Here is a 21069-nt window from a genome sequence, read left to right on the forward strand (position 1 = left end):
TCCATCCTTGCAATTTACTAATTCAAATGATTTCACCCATTAGTCAGCCCTGAGGATCAATCAACGCAGAGCGCTTTCTCGCCATTAGCTCAACGACGAAGTGACACGTTAGATTAAACTGACAAATGAGCAAACAAAACCCCTTGTTCTTCTCTCTCTTCTCAGGTAACCCCCGTGAATGTGTTTTCCAAACATCCGGCACGCAACGGGTTAAGTGCGGCGGCAAACAATAACATTTCAGCCGCAGATGTCCTTGAGGCCAAACCAAGGACGCGGATGCAATTGCTAATCTCGTATTCTCCCGGCGTGATCAAATTACCCAGCAACACATATAAATAAAAGGACAGGAAATGAGGAATTCACATTCAGGGGTGTCAGACGCCCAAATGAAGATTCATGGCGAGGGGACGCGGTGGAGGCGGCAAAAATTAACTGCGAATAAAAGCGACGGACAGCCTCCAAAGTCCGGCACCTCGAGTGTGTTTGGTGAGACGCAAACACACAGTCAACTTGAGGCCTTTTGTCAACCAGGTGAGAGCTTTTACTCAAGCACATAGCAAGTCTGTGCCAACAAGTAAACCATCAGATACGTTTTTTTTTTCGCAGGATTTCATCGCATTGAATAGGTTAACTCTGAGAACTCGAATTTTCTTTTCGGACATACACTCTAAAAAGAGAATGGTTGAACCAACATATGATTATAAAATTAATTGTAAAAAAAATCACATGACTGAATTAAGTTTAATTAATTATTAGTTCATTAAACTTAATATATTTACCTGAATTAAGTTAATCCAAAGTGAATCTACCAGGGTTATTATAGTTTTGGAATTTTCATTTTAGTTAGTTTTGATTTCCTTTTGAGTTTTGTTTTTTAAATTTAGTTTTAATTCAATTTCACGGTGGTTCTGTTAGTTGTTATTAGTTTTAGTTATTTAATAAATGCTTAGTTTTAGTTAGTTTCAGTATTAGTTTTAGTTTAAAAAAAATGTGTATTACTTGTGCGCAATATTTAAAAAAAACACCATGGGGGTGACATCATCTGAAGGTGCTTTCCTATTACCTGCTGCTAGATGACGTCGTGTCTGTGTGACACATTTTCAAACGTCCATATTCCAGTTAATATCAAAATAAATCTACTTCAAATCACATTTAAAATCACCCCCATATGCTCATGCATTTTACCAAAGACTAAAACGAAGGACATTTTTTGCTATAATTATAGTTAATTGTAGTTACTTTTGTAAACATAAAATGTAGTTTCAGTTAGTTTTCGTTTTTTAAAAAGCTTTTTTTTTTATTTTTAATTTCGCAAAATTGTTTTTTGAATTTAAGTTGTTTTTTTCCTTAGTTTTAGTTAACTAAAATAAACTTGGACTCATAAGTGAAGTGATTTCCTTTAACGTTGGTCAACTATTTCATTTGTAATTGTAAATTGGTTCAACGATTCTCTTTTTACAGCGTGCCTTCTTTTGAATTTTTTGTGGGTTTACTCATGATAGACGTGCCCACCAAATTCCAGGATGCGATGTGAAACTGCCTTCGGGGGCTGAATTTTTTTAAATAATTCCAAAGTGTTGTTGTGGATGCTTCATCACTCCAAAACAACACACAGTACCTGTTTCTGCTCCTCTCCGAGGCCGTCCCACATGGAAGCGACGATCTTGGACACGTCCCCGAACGTGGCGTTGGGATTCTGCCCCTTGATGGCCGCTTGGGTGTCCCTGAAGAAGAGCGCGTATGCCGACACGGGCTTGGTGGGCTCGTTGGGGTCCTTCTTCTTCTTCTTCTTCTGCGGCTTGGGCTTGGGCTTCATCATCTCGGAGGATGGCCGTTTTTCGCCCGTCATCTATAAAAGAAAAAAAAAAAAGAAGAAAATCAAGGCGATTGAAAGCGCAGTTTAAAAAAAATAAAATAAAAAGGCCTCCTCAGAGAAGCATTGGCCTGTTGCTGTACCAGCATGATGCAATAGCCGAACCCATTAAATCTTTTTCAACAAGTTATAAAAAAAAATTGGACATTTCTGGGCAAGAGGAATTTTAAATCACCTGCTGGATCTGCTCCAGCTTTGATGGTGGTCTCACAAGCAGAGAGGAGGGTGCAAATGGAATTACTTACCGATAGAGAGAGCGAGAGAGATGCTAATCATTTTTATTCGCACGGGCGGAGAAGGGGAAATATTCCAGGATAGCCTGCTCTTCTAATATCTAATAGTGTTAAGAGCGCCAAAGCGCTCATTTGCATCCGGTCGTGCGTGTGAAGCTGCAGTGTCTTCTCTGATGAAAACAAAGCACATCCACTCACACGTCGGCCAACAGGCAATTTACCATAACAGATTTACAATTTTGCATTCAAATGAATGCAAGAAAAAAAACAAAAACCTTCGAGGTAGCCCTTTCGATATGCAAAATACATTTCAAGTACTTCATCTTGGCCCATTAATATATTATCAGGTTTTGCATCATCCGTCAATCCATTTTGCTCAGCTTGAGCCTTTCTCAGTTTCCTTTTTAGCAAGAGAAGCGGGATACAATTTGGACTGGTTGACAATCAATCACAGGGTGCATCCATCCATCCAATTTTTATACTACATGTCCTCATTAGTGTTGCGGCTGAGCCGTAGACTATCGCATCTGAATTTTGATGAGAGGAGTGCCAGACACCCTTGACTGGTCGCCGGTGAATCGCAGGGCACATATAGACAACTATTCACACTCACATTCACATGTACGGGTAATGTATAGTCTTCATGTGTTTGGAGTAACAGAAGAAGATTCAAACTCAAACATGGATCTCCTGACTGCGAGGCAGAAGTGTGCAACACTACCCCACGTCATGTTTCTGTGAATATTTTCATATGACACGGCATTATCAAACATACACAGTGATGCCAGGTTACTGTGATTTTATTTTTATTTTTTTGCAGCATGCTTAAAATAGGAAAACAGCGTCATGGTGGGGATATAAAAACATAAATTCAACCCTGACTGCCAGTCGTCCGACTTGAGACCTAAAGATGTGCTTTCCAAAAAAATCTTGAAGAAATCGATATCCATTGTGAATTTGATCTACATTCAAAGTGAAAATACACACGCATTTCTTCTGACATACACACCGTTATACAATAGCGACATCAGGTTATCATTTAGGTAGCAAAGCATACTTGCAGTAAACAGTAAAAGTCTTATTTATTTTTTATTTTTTTGCTTTGAATGACAGATGGTGGCACCATCTAGTGGAATAAGAATGCATCTAATTGAAGTTAATAGTTGACTATATTAAATAAGAAGAAATAATCAAATTTTGACATAATAGGATTGTAGTAGTTTGAGTGCCATTGACGTGAATTATCGTCATTGCGTCAGCTTCGTCTTGGCCAGCTCTGGTTTGGTCAGTAAACAACATTAATATTATATTATTATACAGTTTGGCTTTAGCCCCAGGTGCTAGGTGCTAGCCCCAGGTGCAGCGATCTAGCATTAGCTAGCTACCTGCTACAGTACTAGCTAGCTAGAACAAATCCAGATCCAGAAGTAAAAACCCTGCCACAGTGTAGCTTTAGACCCAAGTGCTAGCTAGCCAGCTACCTAGCTGCTACTGAGCTAGCTAGCGAGCATGAGGGGCTAAAGCAAAACTCTGGCAGGGTTTTCATTTTCTGGACCTGGATTTACCATCTCTATTTCATGGCGGATCTGGAGGACTGTTCAGATGTTTGAGGCATTATTAAAGCAAAAAATATTAGCATAGAAGTCAGTGTTGTGCATAAAATACATCTTTTCACAAAAAGCCTAATCACTAATCAGCTTTTCCCAATTCTAACAATGTTAAAACATTAATAGCCTTTGGCCAATTAGACTCATTCAAGAGATCCAAAATTCCTTGAACCCCCCTCGCGAAAAAAAAAAAAAAAGTCACTATGACATTTTCAAGAGTGCTACCATGAGCCACGTCAGTACCTTTAAATGAGGATCGGTCTCCTCCTCCTGATTGGAGCTGGAGGGGGAGGGCGTGGCCGATTTGCTTCCGGGAGGCGAGGGCGAACCGTGGGGGAGCGCACTCCGGCCCAGCTGAGGGTTCAGCTGGGACAGCGCGCTCATCGGGTTGGCCAGTATGGGAGGCGAGCGGTTAATCAGGGGGTGGTTACGGGCGGGGTCGTAACGAACGGCGTCCGGGTGGTGCTGCTGCTGGTGGTGGTGGTGGTGATGGTGATGTTGCTGTTGTTGGTGCAGGTGGTGGTGGTGCAAAGCCATCTCGTGCATCTGGGGTGAGAGAAGAAGATCAGCTTTACTACAGTATCGTCTTCTCTGCAGCCCAAGAATATGCAAATGCCAATCAGCCAAATATGCAAATAGACGAGGAGATTGCATTTGTCAATTTGAGAGAGGCTAGATGATGAATATGACAAAAGTAATGTGAGTTTAGAGAGGGAAGAAAAGCTCTTATTAAAGTGTGTCGCTGAAAAGAGGCTGTGGGTGCAGATTTTTTCATTTTATTTTTTTATTTATTTGACCTTCCCATAGGGACAAAGTACTAATCTGGGGATAAGGTCATTCATATCGCAAATATGCCTAATGCAGTTTTTGAAGAGTGGAAAAGTGCAAATGTTGACATCTATACCAGATAGTGAAAATTTACACGCCAGTATGCATTTTGCTTTTATGGCTGTCAATATTTACATTCATCCAGTTCATTGTATTTTTGTGGCATTTAATTACCCCCCAAAAAATTACAGTTGGTGAATCTTTCCCACACCCTGATACCAGGTTTTGAGGTCCTACATACATTATTTTTCATCGAACCATAAAAACATGGCGTGATTGTCAAGGAAGAAGTGGATTGCTTTGAATATTTTGAGAAGCTGTTGAAAAGGATTGATCGCCCCTTTCACTAACGGACTGATTGGCTGTCACATCGGCGACGTTGCTCTTCACGACCGATTACAATTCTTTTTTTTTTTTTTTTTATTATAGCAAAATCAGTGTAATGGCTCAATTCTTACTGTGTTAAAGAAAAAAAATGCAAAAACAAACAAACATGGTTATATTTTTATGTAAACAGGAAACAAAATGGCTGCTCCCTTATATTCCAAAAAGAGAAAAATTTGTGTTGGTGTTTGCTTGATACATTTCCGACTTTACAGTGTTGTTTATTTTGGTTAAAAGTCTGCATTGAAACACTACATGTCGTCACAAAATTTGTAAAGCACTGCATTTCAATTTACATATTACAAAGGTGCTGTGCACAATTTTAATATGACGAACCAATAACTGGTACAGATCTAAAACTCAAATATGCCATGATCGCCATCACCCATGTTGCATCATCCCCCCCCCCCCCCCCCCCCCCCAACTTTCTGGTCCACAGATTGAACTTTAGCACAATGGAGAACGTTCTTCAGTCTCCATTGTCCCTTCAAGGGTGCTCGCAGACGACTCTCACCCGCGTCGTGCTCTTCGCGCTTTTAAAAGACCGCCAACAATAAGCACATCAAAAGCGTTGCTCCGAGATGCGTCGAGACAGAACGCGAGAAGGATGCTTTTAATGCGGCCGTAAATGGGGAAACGTTTGGCAGTTTACTCCACCAGAACGTGATGAGCCAGCATTTTAGCACTTTTTTTTTTTTTTTTTTTTTTAAACATTTATGACTTAAATAATACATTACACATTAGTGCCAGAGCTGGAAAAGATCAAATCAAAAAGGGTTGTGGTATGTATGAGGTCTTGATAAACATGAGTAGAGGGCTCTCTAATCATAATAGGCCCCCAGCGGATTGCCTGAGTAAAAAAAAAAAAAAAAAAAAAAAAAAAAAAAAAAAAAAAAAAGCACAACAAAGTGTTGCCGCGTGATGCTCAAACTCATCATTTTCTGTGTTTGAACAAAGACATTCCTTTTGGTTTTCGAGTAACTTCCAATCATAATTCAAAACACTTTTTTTTTTTCCACTATGGTGAAATAGCCTCACGAAAATAAGTGAATAAAAAGGCGGGTTGTGTGGGGAATAGGAAATAGAAACCCATTAATTTTCCATTTTTCACGGGCTTGGTCTTTATGGGTCCTCACAAGCCGAGAAGCGTTGAAAAACCAATTAATCAAACATGAATGGCCTATCATAGCCGCTGCGCTTCTATTTCCATAGCAACAGCCTACTGCCGCACACACACAAAAAAAAAGTGGAGCCACCGCGTTTAATGTAAACAACAAGGAGATCGGCGACTTGTAATAGAACAAATCGGCGTTACTGCATATTCACGGCAGCATAATTGTTCTTTTTATCACCGGATTTCGACGTCGGATTAACGTTTGACTTGCTTCGATTTTTTTTTTTTCCCACACGAAAGGCAGAACAAACCCGCTCACTGTGCTGCCGCTGGTTTGTGACTCATACATACGTTTTGCCCCTCCCCCTCCCGCCATCATCATTCATGTTGGTTCTCATAGCTCACAGCGTTCACTGTTTTCACGCTCCAGTTGAGAGTCGTGCTCCACGACTAATGAAGCGGTTCGTCGTCGTGAAACTGAAAAACAAGCCTGCGTGCGCCTGCCTACAAGTGTTACGTTGATGACAATTGCTTTCGATAGATATGTAGATATTTATTGGAAACAAATTATTTACGTTTGACCAAAAATAAACTCCCGCTGGTGCTTCCCCCCCCCCCCCCCCCGATAAGAAGCTATGGTTTGCTTCCTGTGTGAAAATACATCAACAACCTAACCGTCATTACGATAGATCTGCTTAATTAAGCTCATGTTTTTACAGAAAACTTCCAATCTTTATTTTGTAAACATGGCAAGCAGCCAGCAAGATTCTGTTTGCTGTACGTGCTCAGAAAAATGATGCTATGGAAATGCTATGTTAAATTTGAGGGTAAAAACACACATGCTCACAATAGGAGCCTTGTGGAACTCCTAATTTGTCAACTCAAGCCTTACTTGGCAAGTTGTTTGTTGCTTTTAGGTACTGCATGTTGGGTGAGTGCCAATTTAGAAGACAGGATAACAGTGTAATGTGTCACCATGAGTCATTAAAGACTTTCACGGTGTAATTAATTCTTGAAAAAAAAAATCTGCATTTAATTACTTTTAAAGGAAAGCTTCGTCTTTATCAATCGTGGCATTGAGCGGCAGCCATTTCAAGCCAGCCGCAGACGACTGTACAAACATTATGAAAGACGGAGACAGAGGTTGCCGGTTGCCATAGGTAACTGTATGCTAATTCATAATGGCACGGTTTGATTTGGGAGCGAGGAGACGAGGGAGAACATTGAGTTACAGGAATTTATCGGTCAGCGCGCTCTCTGCTTTTAGCATGAATGACTCTCCGGCACTGAGATGATTTTTGCTCATGGCGGAAGCAAACATCCCACAATGAAGCTGGCCCCTTTGAATACATTTCTATTGATATACGTCAAATAAAAATCCATCACTGAGCGAATGGTTAGCACAAGGAATGCAAGTTGAATTCGGATCGCAAGCTGATGAACGTGTGTAATAATTAGAGGTGCAACAATTCATTGATTAATTGAGAATTCAGCCACCTGTCTCATCTCCAGGTGTTTCTCGTTTGTTTGTTTCTATTTAATTCCCTCCTTCTGTTCAGTCTTTGTTGCATCATTCGTTTGGATTTACTCATAGTTGGCGTCATGTGTCAAGTCTTTTGACATGGTGAGTTTACGTTGTTACTTTGTATCTGTTTCTTGGTCTTTTGTTAGTTTCCTAGTTTTGATTCCAAGTGCCTTGTTTGCCTTTTGGAAATAAATAAGACTAAACCTGAGGCTGGTTAGACTATATTTGTATCCCTTATTTTTAATGTATGGATTTTATAAAACCAGAATTACTATTAATTACAAATGATTAAAAAAAAACAAGGGGTGTCAGGCGATTAAATTTTTTTTTTTTAATTGTAATTAATCACATGACTTCAATGGTTAACTCACAATTAATCGCAAATTGTATCTGTTCTAAATGTACAAGATTTTTCTTAACCTAAGTTTCATACTCTTAACATAAAAGTGGGAAAAAAATTAACTAGAAATATGGCTGCATCTTTTAGTCATTGATACAGTAATTTCATAATTTATAACATTGAGTTAAAATGAACTCATTTGCTCCCAATAACTTATAAATGTTTTTTTTTTAATGTTTGAAGTGTCCCAAAGCCTTTATTTATTTATTTTTTATTTTTTTATTTTTATTTTTTTTTAAATGCTAGATCATACGGAAGGCTTTGATGCAGCCTCTCAACTGCAAAGAATGGTTGCATGGTAGTTATTACACAAACGGCCAGCAGGTGGCAGCAGAGCAAAGGAGATCAACCAGGGCCATGTTGGAAAAAAAAGCTCAATTACTCATAATTTTAAATAGATTTCTGAAAATTGATGAAACTTACCTATATTCTAATGCAAATTGCTGCAAAACGGAAACAGATAGAAACATACATCTTTTTTTTTTTTTTCCTGATGAAAGAAGAGACTTGAATCTTTCTTTTGATAGGCTCCATGTTTTTATAGCAATAGAACACAATATTCCGTGGGCCTTGCAAAATCAGTCAAACAGCCGGGAGCGAACGGGATTGCTCTTGTGAAAATGGCTGGGAGCGAATGAGTTAAAAAGATGTACTGCACTGTAAAAAAAAAAAATGTGTGCGATATTGATATGTGTTTACGTCATATTTCTGCCACTAGATGGCATAATTGCATTTGTAAGACCCTGGTCACAGCTCAGTGCATTTTTCTTTTCATATTAATAAGAGCTATATAATCTTTAACATGAAGTAACTTGTGAAATTCTGCACATTTTTTACATTGTATAATACAACTGCACAAATATGCATGTGAGTTGAGAATTATTACATATATTACTGCTAAATTTTGACATGGACGTATGCTGCAATGTGACTGTAATTCCCCCAGCTTATTAACTCAATATTAACACACTAATTCTACAAAAAAAAGACAAGTTGAGTCTATACACAAACAAACCCAAAGCTAAAACACAACTTCATCAGAATAAATACACACACACACACACACAAAAAACATCCCTAAACATCCCTAAAGCCCCTGTGATTGGCTGGCAACCAGTTCCCCGCCTACTGGCCGAAGCCAGCTGGGATAGGCTCCAGCACGACCCGCGACCCTTGTGGCGAGCAAGCGGTTAAGAAAATGGATGGATGGGCATCCCTAAAGATAGCGAGCTAAGTCAATCGTTCGTCTATCGCGGTGGCGAGCGTCCAGGCGCGGCTAAACTTGTGATGTAAAAGCAGGAAACGGGCGGTTCTCCTCCTCCTCCTCTACGCGCCGCCGTCTTTACGCCTGTCGTGTTTGCATTCCTTCCTTGTACATCACAGTCAAATGGGAGTCAAATAACAAAAGGCTTTCCAATTATGCGCAGCACATTGGCGGGCCGAGATGGAATATCACGGAGGCATTGTTCCCTTTTTTTGCTCCGCGCCCGACCTCACCTCCAATTGCCTGCGCCATTTGATTTAGCTAAGGGGATTTGACCTAGCGGCAGTGAGATGAGATGGCGGGGGTGCGAGGTGCTATTCAGATACAAGGAGGAGCGAGAGATTTAAAGGGGAGGCTAAAAGACCTCACCTTGGCGCGTCCTCCTGAGGAGTAGCTTCTTCTCTTTATCCCCCCCACCCCAACTTATTATTAGCGTCATATATTTCTTATTCATTATTGAGCGGAGTCCCTTCTGTCGTGGCTCAATCAATCATTTTATTCTACATTCAACTGTAAAATGGGAGCTGAAAATGAAGTCCATCGATGATAAAACTGAATATTATTCACCGTTTGGTCTGTTTTTAATAAGCTCTGTCCCAAATCCTGTGTGGGCTTTTAATATACTGTGATCATGTGACTTTTTCACATCATATTTTAATCAGAATAGAACAGCAGGGTTAATTATTTTATTTTTGTTGTATACTGAAGATATTTGGGTTTCGGATTCAGCTTTTATTTGATGGGATTGACATTGAGATGTATTAAACTCAACTATTATTTGAAGCCACACACTTTTCAGGTGATTCTATAATTAATTGAATATTTTGTGGCATAACCCAGACTGTTGCATTCTACATTTATAATGTTTTTATTTTATTTTTATTTTTTCCAGGCCTTTAATGCAGCCCCTTTCAGTTCTTGTTTCTGGGGGTTTCTCTCTTCAGGACTTAACTCTTTCACTGCCAAAAATGTTTAATAACGATCAGTAAAATCACCACGTATATTGCCATAAACGTTAAATAACGTCAACAATTTTCTAATTTTGTTTTTTTCTCAGTGCAACGTCTAAGTGCAGCGCTGCCTGGTCAATGGGTTGTGGAATCTAAAACACTCTAAACTATGGCCAGGAGATGGAAGCAATTAGTTTGGATGCATTTTTTTGTGTGTATATTGACAGACAAAATGGTTGTGTAGACTTCAGAATTCGTTCTGCTGTGACCATCGCAAGTTACATCTAGATGTAAATTCTCAGCTTTTGTTTCATATCCGTCATTTTGTCATGGCTCGAGTCATGCAGGAGTAATATTTGGGTCTTGTCTCATGTCTGGGGTCACGCCTGGGTTAAGTTTGAGTTCATGTCCTGTTAGTTCGGGTTCATGACCATGGGGTCAAGTGTCAGGTACTGATGTAACAAGTGTCTGTTTACAAAACATGATGTTTTGTGATGTCAACCTTTTAATCCTTTAGGTGATTGTCTGGACCTATGTGATGTTGTTCTTTAGCCCTTTACGATTCACTGTCTGTAAGTGCAGTCTGAGAATTGTGTGTGTTTGCCGGGATTATTGTCCACCTGTCCTGTGTACAGCATCTCCGAGTTTCCGCCTCTCGATGTGAATGAATAAATAAAATCTTATTTGTGTCTGCATTTGGGATCCAAACGGTATCACTGTGAGTAATTTTACCAAAATATAACAAAGAAAAAAATGTCAGTTGTCACAACAACAAAGACAGGCCTGTAAAAAACTGATCGATTGAGCATGTAGGAAAGGGTTAACGTGTAACAGTAACAGTAAAATGAAGTCCATTCATGATAAAACTGCACATTATTCACTGTTTGGACTGTTTTAATGAGCGCCGTCCCATCCCGTGTTTTTTTAAATACACGACGATCATGTGACTCCACACACACACAAACGCACACTCCGCCTCCTCCTGGCTGCTTGACTGGAGCCATCTTGTTTAGAGTGATGGCTCACTCGCGCAGGTTCACGGCCGCTATTGTAAAATCAGCCAGCGTTTAATTGAAACAAATGACTATAATAATAGAACATTATCCCTGCAGGCACCCAGCCGTGACAGCTTTAATTAGAGGCGCGCTCGGGAGCCATCCTTCAAAAAGCGCAGTAAACACGAGCCTGCAGGCTGAGGGGTTGTAGAGGGGAAGTGTGTGTATGTGTGTGTGTGTGCGGGGGGGCGGGGGGACCCTCGCAAGCTCCTCAAAGCTACTCGTCGTTCACCCCGAGGGCACGGCGCGCTAACGACGGCAAGCCGCCGCCGCCGCCTCCTCGCCCGCCCTCTCCCCATCGTGTCTTTGCTTTATCAAGCTTCGCATGCCCGGGGGGTTCATTTACACTGAATTAATGCGCCAGCCGATTTTTATGAATCATACATCGGGAGCGAACGCCGCTTTCTATGTGACATCACGCAGATGCTGAGTCAAGAGACGCATGGGAAGCACATGCTGGTAGCTTAATTGGAGGCCATTTGAAGATTGAATTCATTGTTACTGTCTGTATTAATGCATTCAACATGATCTAGTGGACTTCCATTTTCTTCCTTTACAGTAGCATTGCTCAATATGTATGTATACAATATGGACTCTAGCAACCAATCGCGATAATGCCTGTTGGTGACATCATTGTATTTGTGTGGTGTCTTCAAGCCTATTTGATGGTTTTTAAACCAGTTAAGGAGCTACTAGACGCTAAGCTAACGTGCACAGTCCGCATCACCTACAGGCTGAAGTTTGCCAGCTAGCGCGGCTAACACTATCCTTTCATGGTGCGTTGCTGCCAGTAATCATGGCCTCCATGGTAACGAATAAAATATCACAAGTATCATTATCATCACAGGAGGACAGGGAGTTGAAGATGTAGAAGTCCCGCTAACCATGATGCTAACGTGAAATGTACAAATATAACAAGAATAAGTGCTTAGCTAGTAACTTTTCACAGAAGATTGCATGGGTAGAGTACTCAACTATAAAAACAAGTGAGCAGGTGAGTTAAGAAGTGTTTAGGGAGAAAATAATAGAAGCATACACATTTGAAAACCAGCAATAAATAAATCAGTAAGTTAGTTTCGCCAACGTCAGCTAGGAGATTTGCATAATAACTTATGAAAACCACATTCTGTCTTTTGTTTTGAGTTTTTTTTTCTTCCGATTTTTATTTTCATCAGTTTCACTTTAGGGTACTATATAACTCAGAAGTTTAGCAAATACCTCAATTATGTTACACTTAAGTTCATATCATAAATATACTGTAGCTATAGACTACTGTAATGTTATCTTGAATGGATTCAAAAGTGGTGTTTCAATGGTGTTTAGTAAAATTATTGTATTTTAAAAAAAATGCAGGACATATATAAACTATGAATGCAACATTTGTTGCTGTGATTATGTCACAAACATGTTTAAAAAAAAAAAAAATCCTATCAAAATAGCAGAATGCACCATTTCCAGAAATTATTTTCATCGAATTTCTGAAAATGATGGCTGAAAAGTCTAAGGGGTAGATTCACTAAGTGCTATACCGCGAAATATTGCACCACAACTGCACCCGCAGTCTGCGCCCAGTTAAACACCTATTCACGAAGGATATTGCTCTAATCATATACCGGCGCAAAGGCCCACAAATTCTGACAGCTGGGAGCAAAATTTGCGCTTGATTTACCACATATGGCAACATAGAAAAAGGTCTGCCCCTCTCTCTCCTCTCCTCTCTGTGTGATCAACCAGAGAGGGACGTGCACCATGCCATGCACTGCTGTCATGATCCCGGGATCAAGGGTGCGGCAGGTTTATACGTGCTTTCCATAAACGTTATTTGTGTCACGCAAACTCTGTGTGGCTATTAGTGAATTAGACGCTGCATATGAATGAGTCATTTGCATTGGGGTGGGCATATTTTGCATCAAATGTATGCAAATGATCTAATTTACATACGCGCAAATAACACCGGTGCACCGGGGTGCAATCTGGTCGGCAGAACGCTTAGTAACGGATTTCCACATCTGCGCTAGTTTAGTGAATTAGGTGCTCCCGGATTGCTCTATTTTTAACGGTTAGTGCCGTGCAAAGGCTACGCAAACCTTTAGTGAATCTACCCCTCAGTGTTACAGCGCTGGCATGAGCTTCCTTCATATGAACAGCAATTCCGTTCAACAGCCACAATCAACATAATAAACACTTTCACTTGTACTCATGCTCAAATGTGATCACATGATGTCATCCTGGCAAGCAAACAGAAGTACCACGCAAACTGGACAAAAAAGGCAATTTAGTCCAAGTATATCTCTAACTAGCCACACTGCCGAAATGGACCTTGACACAACGGTAGTCACAGCCAAGTCGATAACACGCCAACGTTTTGTAGAAGACGGCCGGCTTTAAAGATGTGCCAGACATCCAAACGCTGTTTTTTTTTTCTTTTTCTTTTTTTTTTTTTAAACCAGCTATTGTAATGCTTTTGTCTGTTTTTGCACAGGAGACTGATGGTCAGGGCTACGATGAATGGCTTGTTTCATCACGATGCATGTTGTTATGTTATTATTAAAATGATTTCATTTCCTCCGCCAAGAACAACAAGAAAGAAAGAGTCTGTTTTGATGGCCATTTGTTCGGATCACACAAAACAACGTCTTACATTTTGGCACAAATTTGGATGTAAACAGTTAAATAACTGAACTTTATTTTTGTGTTTTTCTTTGATATGAGCCACAAAGTATTTCTTTGCACTGACAAAAACAAAAATGTCGTTCTCCCACAGAACAGGAAGTAAATCGTTGGACGTCTGGAGTGCCTGCCCATCCATCAAGTGAGACACTGTGATGTAACAGTGGGGCTATTGCAACACCACGTTCTGTCACCCATGACGTTACCAGTCAAGCTAGGCGAAGATCCAGAGCCCTTTTCAAGTGGACTACACTTTAAGAAATGCCATCATGAATACCCTATTGGTGTGACTCATGCTATTACGTCAAAGCTAAAAGGTAAGCAGAGCTGCATTTTTTTTTTTTTTTTTTTTTTTTATCTGTAGGAGACCCAGAGTAGCATTTGCTAGCAGTATTAGCTTCTGATAAGTAGGTGATGTCAACATGCCACTGTTTGATATGTGTTTGAGAGTGTAGTCACTGAAGTGCTGCCTCTGTACGTGAAAATACTTTTGTCTTTACGGCGACCCAAATCCAATCTGTTCACCCAAGTACTGTAGATGCCACTTTACTTGCGAGGCTCAAGCCTTTGGTTGCCATGACAACAAAGTTGGGGCATACAGTTGCCCGCTTTCATGCGATAGCTGCCACTCAGAGCAGGCTAATCTCAACCTAACAAAAACAACGTGAGTTAAGTGTGCTATATTTCTTGAACCTTGGGTTATTTTCACGAAATTGCGGCATAAATGTTATTGGCACATCTGGGAACCGTTTTTAAATTGTGAAAATGTAAAATATGCCTCCTTGAAATAGAGTGATCCCATGACTGATGTAGAATATGTCTCCAGGTGGTTGTATCCAACCATCTTTTGCTGCTAAAGACTTTAGAGAGGTGGGGGGAAAAAAACGCTCAGGGCAACGTGACAACAAGGCAGGTAATAATGTCATGATGTCCCCCTTGGCGACATCCTCCATGATGCTCATTACAGCTGATGTCAGAACCTCCCTTAGCTTTTATTTCTCTCCCCTTCTTCCTTGTGTACCCCTCCCTCGGCCCGGGCGTGTCTCGACGCTCACCTTGCAAAAAAAGCGGGGCGCGCCTCCCTCCCGGTGAGAATCGCATGTCCCGTCTGACATGACAGTTGTGAAGAGGACGCAGCAGCCCTGACAAGCACGGCAAAAAGAAAAAAGAAAAAAAAAAAGATGCTCGGATAATGAGGCTCCTCACCGCCGTGTCAAACGCACTTTGAGTTTGACACCCCCCCCCCCCCCCCCCTCACTATCACCCCTCAGATATAAACGAAAAAAATAAAAGTGAGCATAGATGCAGAAATAATGAAGAGGGAAAAACAAGAGAGCAGAGAAAAGTGCATCTAGAGGCTTGTATGTAAGTTAGAAGGGCGGATGTGATGCACCCTTGCCTTGTTGTGGGCACGTGCAATCGTATACCAGAATATATATTTTGTTCAAATTCACATATACTGACTGTAACTTCTCATTCCTACCAATTTGCTCCCGTGTCCTTCCTCGGTACATTTTTAGGATCTGAGCAAGCGCTGAAAATTCCAATTATTTCTTATCCTCACGTCAAATAAATCACCATTTTGATCCCACACTCAAAAACACACCAAATTTTGCAGGTGGGCGAAATTTTACATTTGGTTAAAGACCGACAAAAATTGGGCTAAGAGTGCCCGCTGGAATTCTTCGAAAATTCAGCCCCGGAACCAATTTGACTTGGCGAAATGAACTCTGGTAAGAACATCTGTCATGAGTAAACAAACCCCAGAACACTCAAAGCCCAAGCTTGGAAAAAACCCCAAAACAAAACAGAGGAAGTCCGAACATTTTGATGTGAGTACAGCGAATTGGCTACCTGCCCTCATTCAGACTAGTGCCGTTCTAACTATGCCTTCATGCTTCGATCAGAGGTGTCAGCAGTATTCATGTAACTACTTGAAGCATAAAAATAATGCAAGGGCAACGCTTAGGCTGCGCCAGTGTTCGCCAGTGCACTACCCAACCTTCCAAAAAAAAATTTTTTTTTCTAAAATGTCAGATTTTCTTTGCCTTAAAGCAGGGGTGTCAAACTCATATTAGCTCATGGGTCACATTGGAGGAAAATATATTACCAAGTGGGCCGGATCGGTAAAATCTAGGGATGTAACGATAATGGCAATATTGTGATATCGTGATGTTAAGACTGCCACATTCATCGTCGTCGTCATGATATTAAAAGCAGCCCATCTTTAAAAAAAAAAAAAAAAAGTCAGGTTGATTTCCATTTGTGCAGTTTTAGCACCCTCTGATGGCTAGTTTTTTTTTTTTTTTTTTTTTTAGTGCAGTTTAATTTACATAAGGCATGCTTTGGCCCTTCTATGTTTAAAATACTCACTATTGGTCAGATGATGGTGAACGTAATACGCTTGTGGACCGAGTCACTATGCGGAGGAACTCAACATGTGCGTGCATTAGCAGGTAAGTGACTCCATAAATGCATTGCTGTTATATACAAAAGTACACTATTGTATTTTTTTTTTTTTTTTTTATACAATATTTGATCTTATTTGTATCGCCAGCCGATGTACTTCATTATTTTTCATGTACAAGTAATACCTTTTGAAATACTAAATTTTTCCACTTGCTGTCGACTCAAGATGACATCACCTGTGCTGAGGAAGTAGGTAACGAGTTGACCAATCAGGGCTCAGTTTGCCGACCAAACCCAGAAAACTGGTGAGCCATGATTGGTCGTTATCTACTTCCTCAAGTGACGTCATCTTCAGTCGGCAGCAAGTGGGAAAAATAATTTTGAAATGTATTAGTTGAACATGAAAAATACTTAAATTATCAAATTAATTCTGGCCAAAATATCAACTTTTTACTGCTGAAAATAGCTCAATGAGTCAAGTATCCCTTTTTAAGGCAAAGAAAATCTGACATTGAGTAAGTGTCGGTTCACAATATTGTGCCATTTTGTTAACTTAGAATTATTAATAGTACTAGTGGTATTGGTACTAGTTATTGGTCAGTACTCAGAGTGAATATTCGTACTGGTATAGACACCTAAAATTTCGACTTAAGGTTAGGGATGTTACGATATCCATCACGATACGATAATTATCACGATATTGTGGGAGGGTTGGCGATATTTAAAAAAAAAAAAAAAAAGATCACAATATTGTAAAAATATTGTACTGAGGCACTTATTTGCTAATGCAAGCACACATTGATCGCTTCACACGCAAATTAGGTTCCCCTTCATCTGACAATTACCATTGATTTTAAACATAGAAGGCCAAAACATCCCTAATGAAAATTAAATTGCACTAATAAACTACCCACTAGAGGGTGGTAGGACTGCACAAATGGAAACCAACCTGACTTTTTTTTAACAGATGTGTTCCTTTTAAATATTGTGAACATGACAAAATGACGATATTGTGGCAGTTTTAATGTCACGATATTGCCATTATCATTACATCCCTACTTAAGGTAACAAAGTATTTGTACTTTGACAATTCTGCATTCAATGACCTGGATGAATAAGAATATTCACAGGCCTAGATTGAAATTAAGAATGTACTTATTGGTTACATGACTCATGTTGTACCTTTTTGGAGCAGACTGAGCGTGTTGTGGAAATGGCGGCTGGTAGCACAGTAGGGGGTAGCCGACGCTAGTAGCAGAGGCTGGTGCGCTGGTGGGGCGCTCATTTCTTCGTGAGATGACATGGGCCGGCTATTCATCACCACCGGGGGCAGAATATTCCCTCTGATGAAAGCGGAATGAGGCGATAGGCCACAGTGCAATATGGACATGATTTCATGGCACGATAACGCCCAGCAGGGGCCCTTGGCGGGCTCCAATATGAGAAGGTCTTATCTGCGCCGTGTATCTGCCTCATAATGCCGGCGATCTGCCGCGGCCGCATCTGTTTCTTCTTCACTTGAGTGCCGCCGTTGATCACATCTGCGGCGCGGAATGAAGATGGCGGCGACGGAAGAAGACAACAACAACAGGTGTGCGCTAGCTCATCTTTCGCACCGTTGTTTTTGAAATGTGATGTGATGAATTATCTAAATTGAACATTTTCTTCCGGGGAGATTATCCGCGATGGGCCAGATAAGCGAGGTTATTGCAAGTGCTTCTTTTTGAGTGGCGTTTCCATATTGAAGCCCGTGTTTGTACATAGGTCGAAATTACACCTGCCATGTAAAGAAAATGCAATTCTAAAAGTTTGCTTCCTGCGTAATTCAACGCGGCCTCTTTAGAATTTCTGATTAAAACAGAAGAAATGAAGTCGGGGCCCGTATCCTCTGATTGCCTGAAGACATTGACTTTTATCCATCCATTTTCTTGACCGCTTATTCCTCACAAGGGTCGCGGGGGCTGCTGGCGCCTATCTCAGCTGGCTCTGGGCAGTAGGCGGGGGACACCCTGGACTGGTTGCCAACCAATCGCAGGGCACACAGAGACGAACAACCATCCACACTCACACGCACACCTAGGGACAATTCGGAGCGCCCAATTAACCTGCCATGCATGTCTTTGGAATGTGGGAGGAGACCGGAGTACCCGGAGAAGACCCACGCGGGCACGGGGAGAACATGCAAACTCCACCCAGGAAGGTCCGAGCCTGGACTCGAACCGGAGACCTCAGAACTGAGAAGCGGACGTGCTAACCACTCGTCTACCGTGCCGCTAATTGACTTTTATAACGCAAAAAAAGATGAGCCGCCAACCTAAGCGGCAATAAATATCCCTTTAAAATGATGAGAATGGAAAATAACTGCCATTTCTTAATGTACAACTACAGTTTCATATCACACTGCCGGGAAGAAGAAGGAAGAAAAAAAAAAAAAATAAGCCACTTTCTCCCAGGAGATGAGAAAAGAATTGAATTCTTCCTTATCGGTCATCTATTTTTCCACAGAATGCTATTACTCGCTGCCTGCCGTCGCTAGGCAACAGGACATATTAATAGGAGCCTTTTATTAGCCAGGCTTTACCAGAGCAGTACTAAAATGAGGAAGTGGAAAACATGAATGTGTTACATAAATCCAAGGAACCTTTCTTGGCTTGTACAATTTCTGTGTTTGGACACTCAAGCTTCATTTATGCAAAATAAATGACAATTTGAATATTTGTGATTATGTATAAATATGATATAGAAGATATATCATGCAATTCCATACATAACAATAAAATATATCCTACTCAAATAGTGGGGCGTGTGCAACCTCAGGGAATTTTATTTATTTATTTTGGCTGTACTAGCATAAGGTGCAATTGCACATCCACTACAGTAGGTGGCAGTGGCGCTCTCATTGTCAGAGAGTGCAAGGAGTATTAGCTCCTGCTTGCAGATGTGTACTTAAAACAAGTTTTAGTTTTAGAGCTGAGGGAGTGCGAAATATTTTCTTCATCCTGGCTTAACAAAAAAGAATTGAGGAGCACTGATTTACATATTTAAAATATCTCATTTAAAATAATAATAATAATATTTGTAATATATTACAGTTTGATAATACAATATCATATACTGTACAATAAAACATATTTGCGGAAAAAAAATATTTGAATATGAATCTTTTTCAACATTTTTTTTTTTTCTGAAATTTTTGGGTTCCAATGGCTGTGAATTATATGTGGATTCTGCTATTTGTAGGTTGTTTGCCGGTTCCTTCCTATCCCCTCTATTTGCGGGCAGTGACTGTTATACATTGTAATGTAGTACAATATGAAATAATACTACAATAATAGTAATAACGAAGTTCCACTGTGTCGCAAGGACTCAATGAACTGTAGAGAAAAGCACCCGACGCGTTTGCCATCATTTTTCTGCACATGCTCTCTAATCCCCGACACCAAATGACTTCAAAGAATCTTTTTTTTTTTTTTTTTTTTTTTTCTTTCCTCATTTGAAAGGATGGGAAAGAAAGTCCAGAAGAAGAAAAAGAAGATTCAAAAAGTAGAAAGTCCATCAAGTAATATATTGTACTTTGAAATTGGAAAAGTCGCATGCACTTCTCTCTTTTGTGTCATCAGCTTATCTTAAATCCGGCATGTTTCTTGTTTGCAGAAACATTGATAGTGAAGCGGAAACGCTTTTCAACACACCTCTGCCCCATTTTTTCCTCATTAATTCACAGCAGCTTGTCTGTGACAAGTTCACTTGACATCGCCGCTCAAATTTCATTCGCGCCGGCTCAGCTGAGCCGCCAACACCTGCCAGGAGCACTTCATTGCTCACCAGGAAAAACAAAGCCATTGTGGAGTAGAAGAAGAAGAAGAAAAAAAAAAAACGCGTGGGGCAATTTAACATGATGGGATTAATATGATGAGTGACCTCGGGCACGGAACCATTTTATCATGTTCAGAGACAAATCTGAAAAATAATGATTCAAAAGATCCATTTTATGATGAGCACTTTTCTCAACCTTTGCAAAAATACACAATGATCAATTATGACTGCACTATTTTCTTTCTTGTTTAGGTCACCACGTGACACAGCTCTCATCACGCACATTACAGCTGGACCAAGGGTAAGTCTGGCATTTGTTACCATGACAACCGGGGGCGGAGTCTTGCTAATAGAGTGGCGTGCACATGCAGGAGGGCTCAGATTGTGGAGGGCAAAAAAGCGAGTGCCCATAAAGACAATAAAGTCATTTTAAATACTTGAATTACATTTGAAATTCAATTTAATATGAACTTCAGTGTGCCATATTGTACATATTGTTGCTACATATCTTGATACATATCTATCTATCTATTGATCGATCTCGTGATTTTTTTAAAGTCTTGCTAAATATTACATAAATATTTGTCAATAAAAACGCCTAAAACTAATATTAAAGTAATAAAAATGAAAGTAAAACAAATCCTAATACTAACAAACATGACAAAACTAAATAATAAAAAAAAAAAAGTTAAAATAAAATAGACTTACTATCATGAAAGTTTATAATCCTGTTACAGATTCACTTATAAACTCCAACTTAGTCACCTCGTCGTTTCCGGAATATTTTTGATCAAATGGCAACATCTCGTCAGAAAATAGGGCCAAACCGGAACACTTATCATCTGTGTATAAAGTCAAGTAAACAAAACGCGAGTGAGCCCGACGATATGCTAATATGTAGCAGGCTATGCGCGGACGTCTCCCGGTATGATTCTACATTC

General features: G+C 40.2%; 2 protein-coding genes across 3 annotated transcripts in view; one reads left to right on the forward strand and one right to left on the reverse strand.

Moving 5' to 3' along the window:
• The window catches only part of tox2 (TOX high mobility group box family member 2), a 100505-nt gene that overhangs the window by 10900 nt on the left and 68536 nt on the right, over window positions 1–21069 (reverse strand). The window contains exons 5-6 of one of the 2 annotated variants that reach the window (XM_077530389.1): window positions 3957–4259; window positions 1619–1849 (exon numbers count right to left, since the gene is read on the reverse strand). In XM_077530389.1, coding sequence (XP_077386515.1) covers window positions 1619–1849; window positions 3957–4259 — 534 coding nt within the window. The remainder of the gene's footprint in view (window positions 1–1618; window positions 1850–3956; window positions 4260–21069) is intronic. The other variant, XM_077530390.1, reaches the window with a different exon arrangement.
• The window catches only part of st7l (suppression of tumorigenicity 7 like), a 116628-nt gene continuing 106320 nt past the window's right edge, over window positions 10762–21069 (forward strand). The window contains exons 1-3 of the mRNA XM_077530388.1: window positions 10762–10896; window positions 13998–14220; window positions 20381–20429. Coding sequence (XP_077386514.1) covers window positions 14100–14220; window positions 20381–20429 — 170 coding nt within the window. The 5' untranslated portion in view covers window positions 10762–10896; window positions 13998–14099. The remainder of the gene's footprint in view (window positions 10897–13997; window positions 14221–20380; window positions 20430–21069) is intronic.

This window comes from Festucalex cinctus, chromosome 8 (genome assembly GCF_051991245.1).
Source record: "Festucalex cinctus isolate MCC-2025b chromosome 8, RoL_Fcin_1.0, whole genome shotgun sequence".
Taxonomy (NCBI): Eukaryota; Metazoa; Chordata; class Actinopteri; order Syngnathiformes; family Syngnathidae; genus Festucalex; species Festucalex cinctus.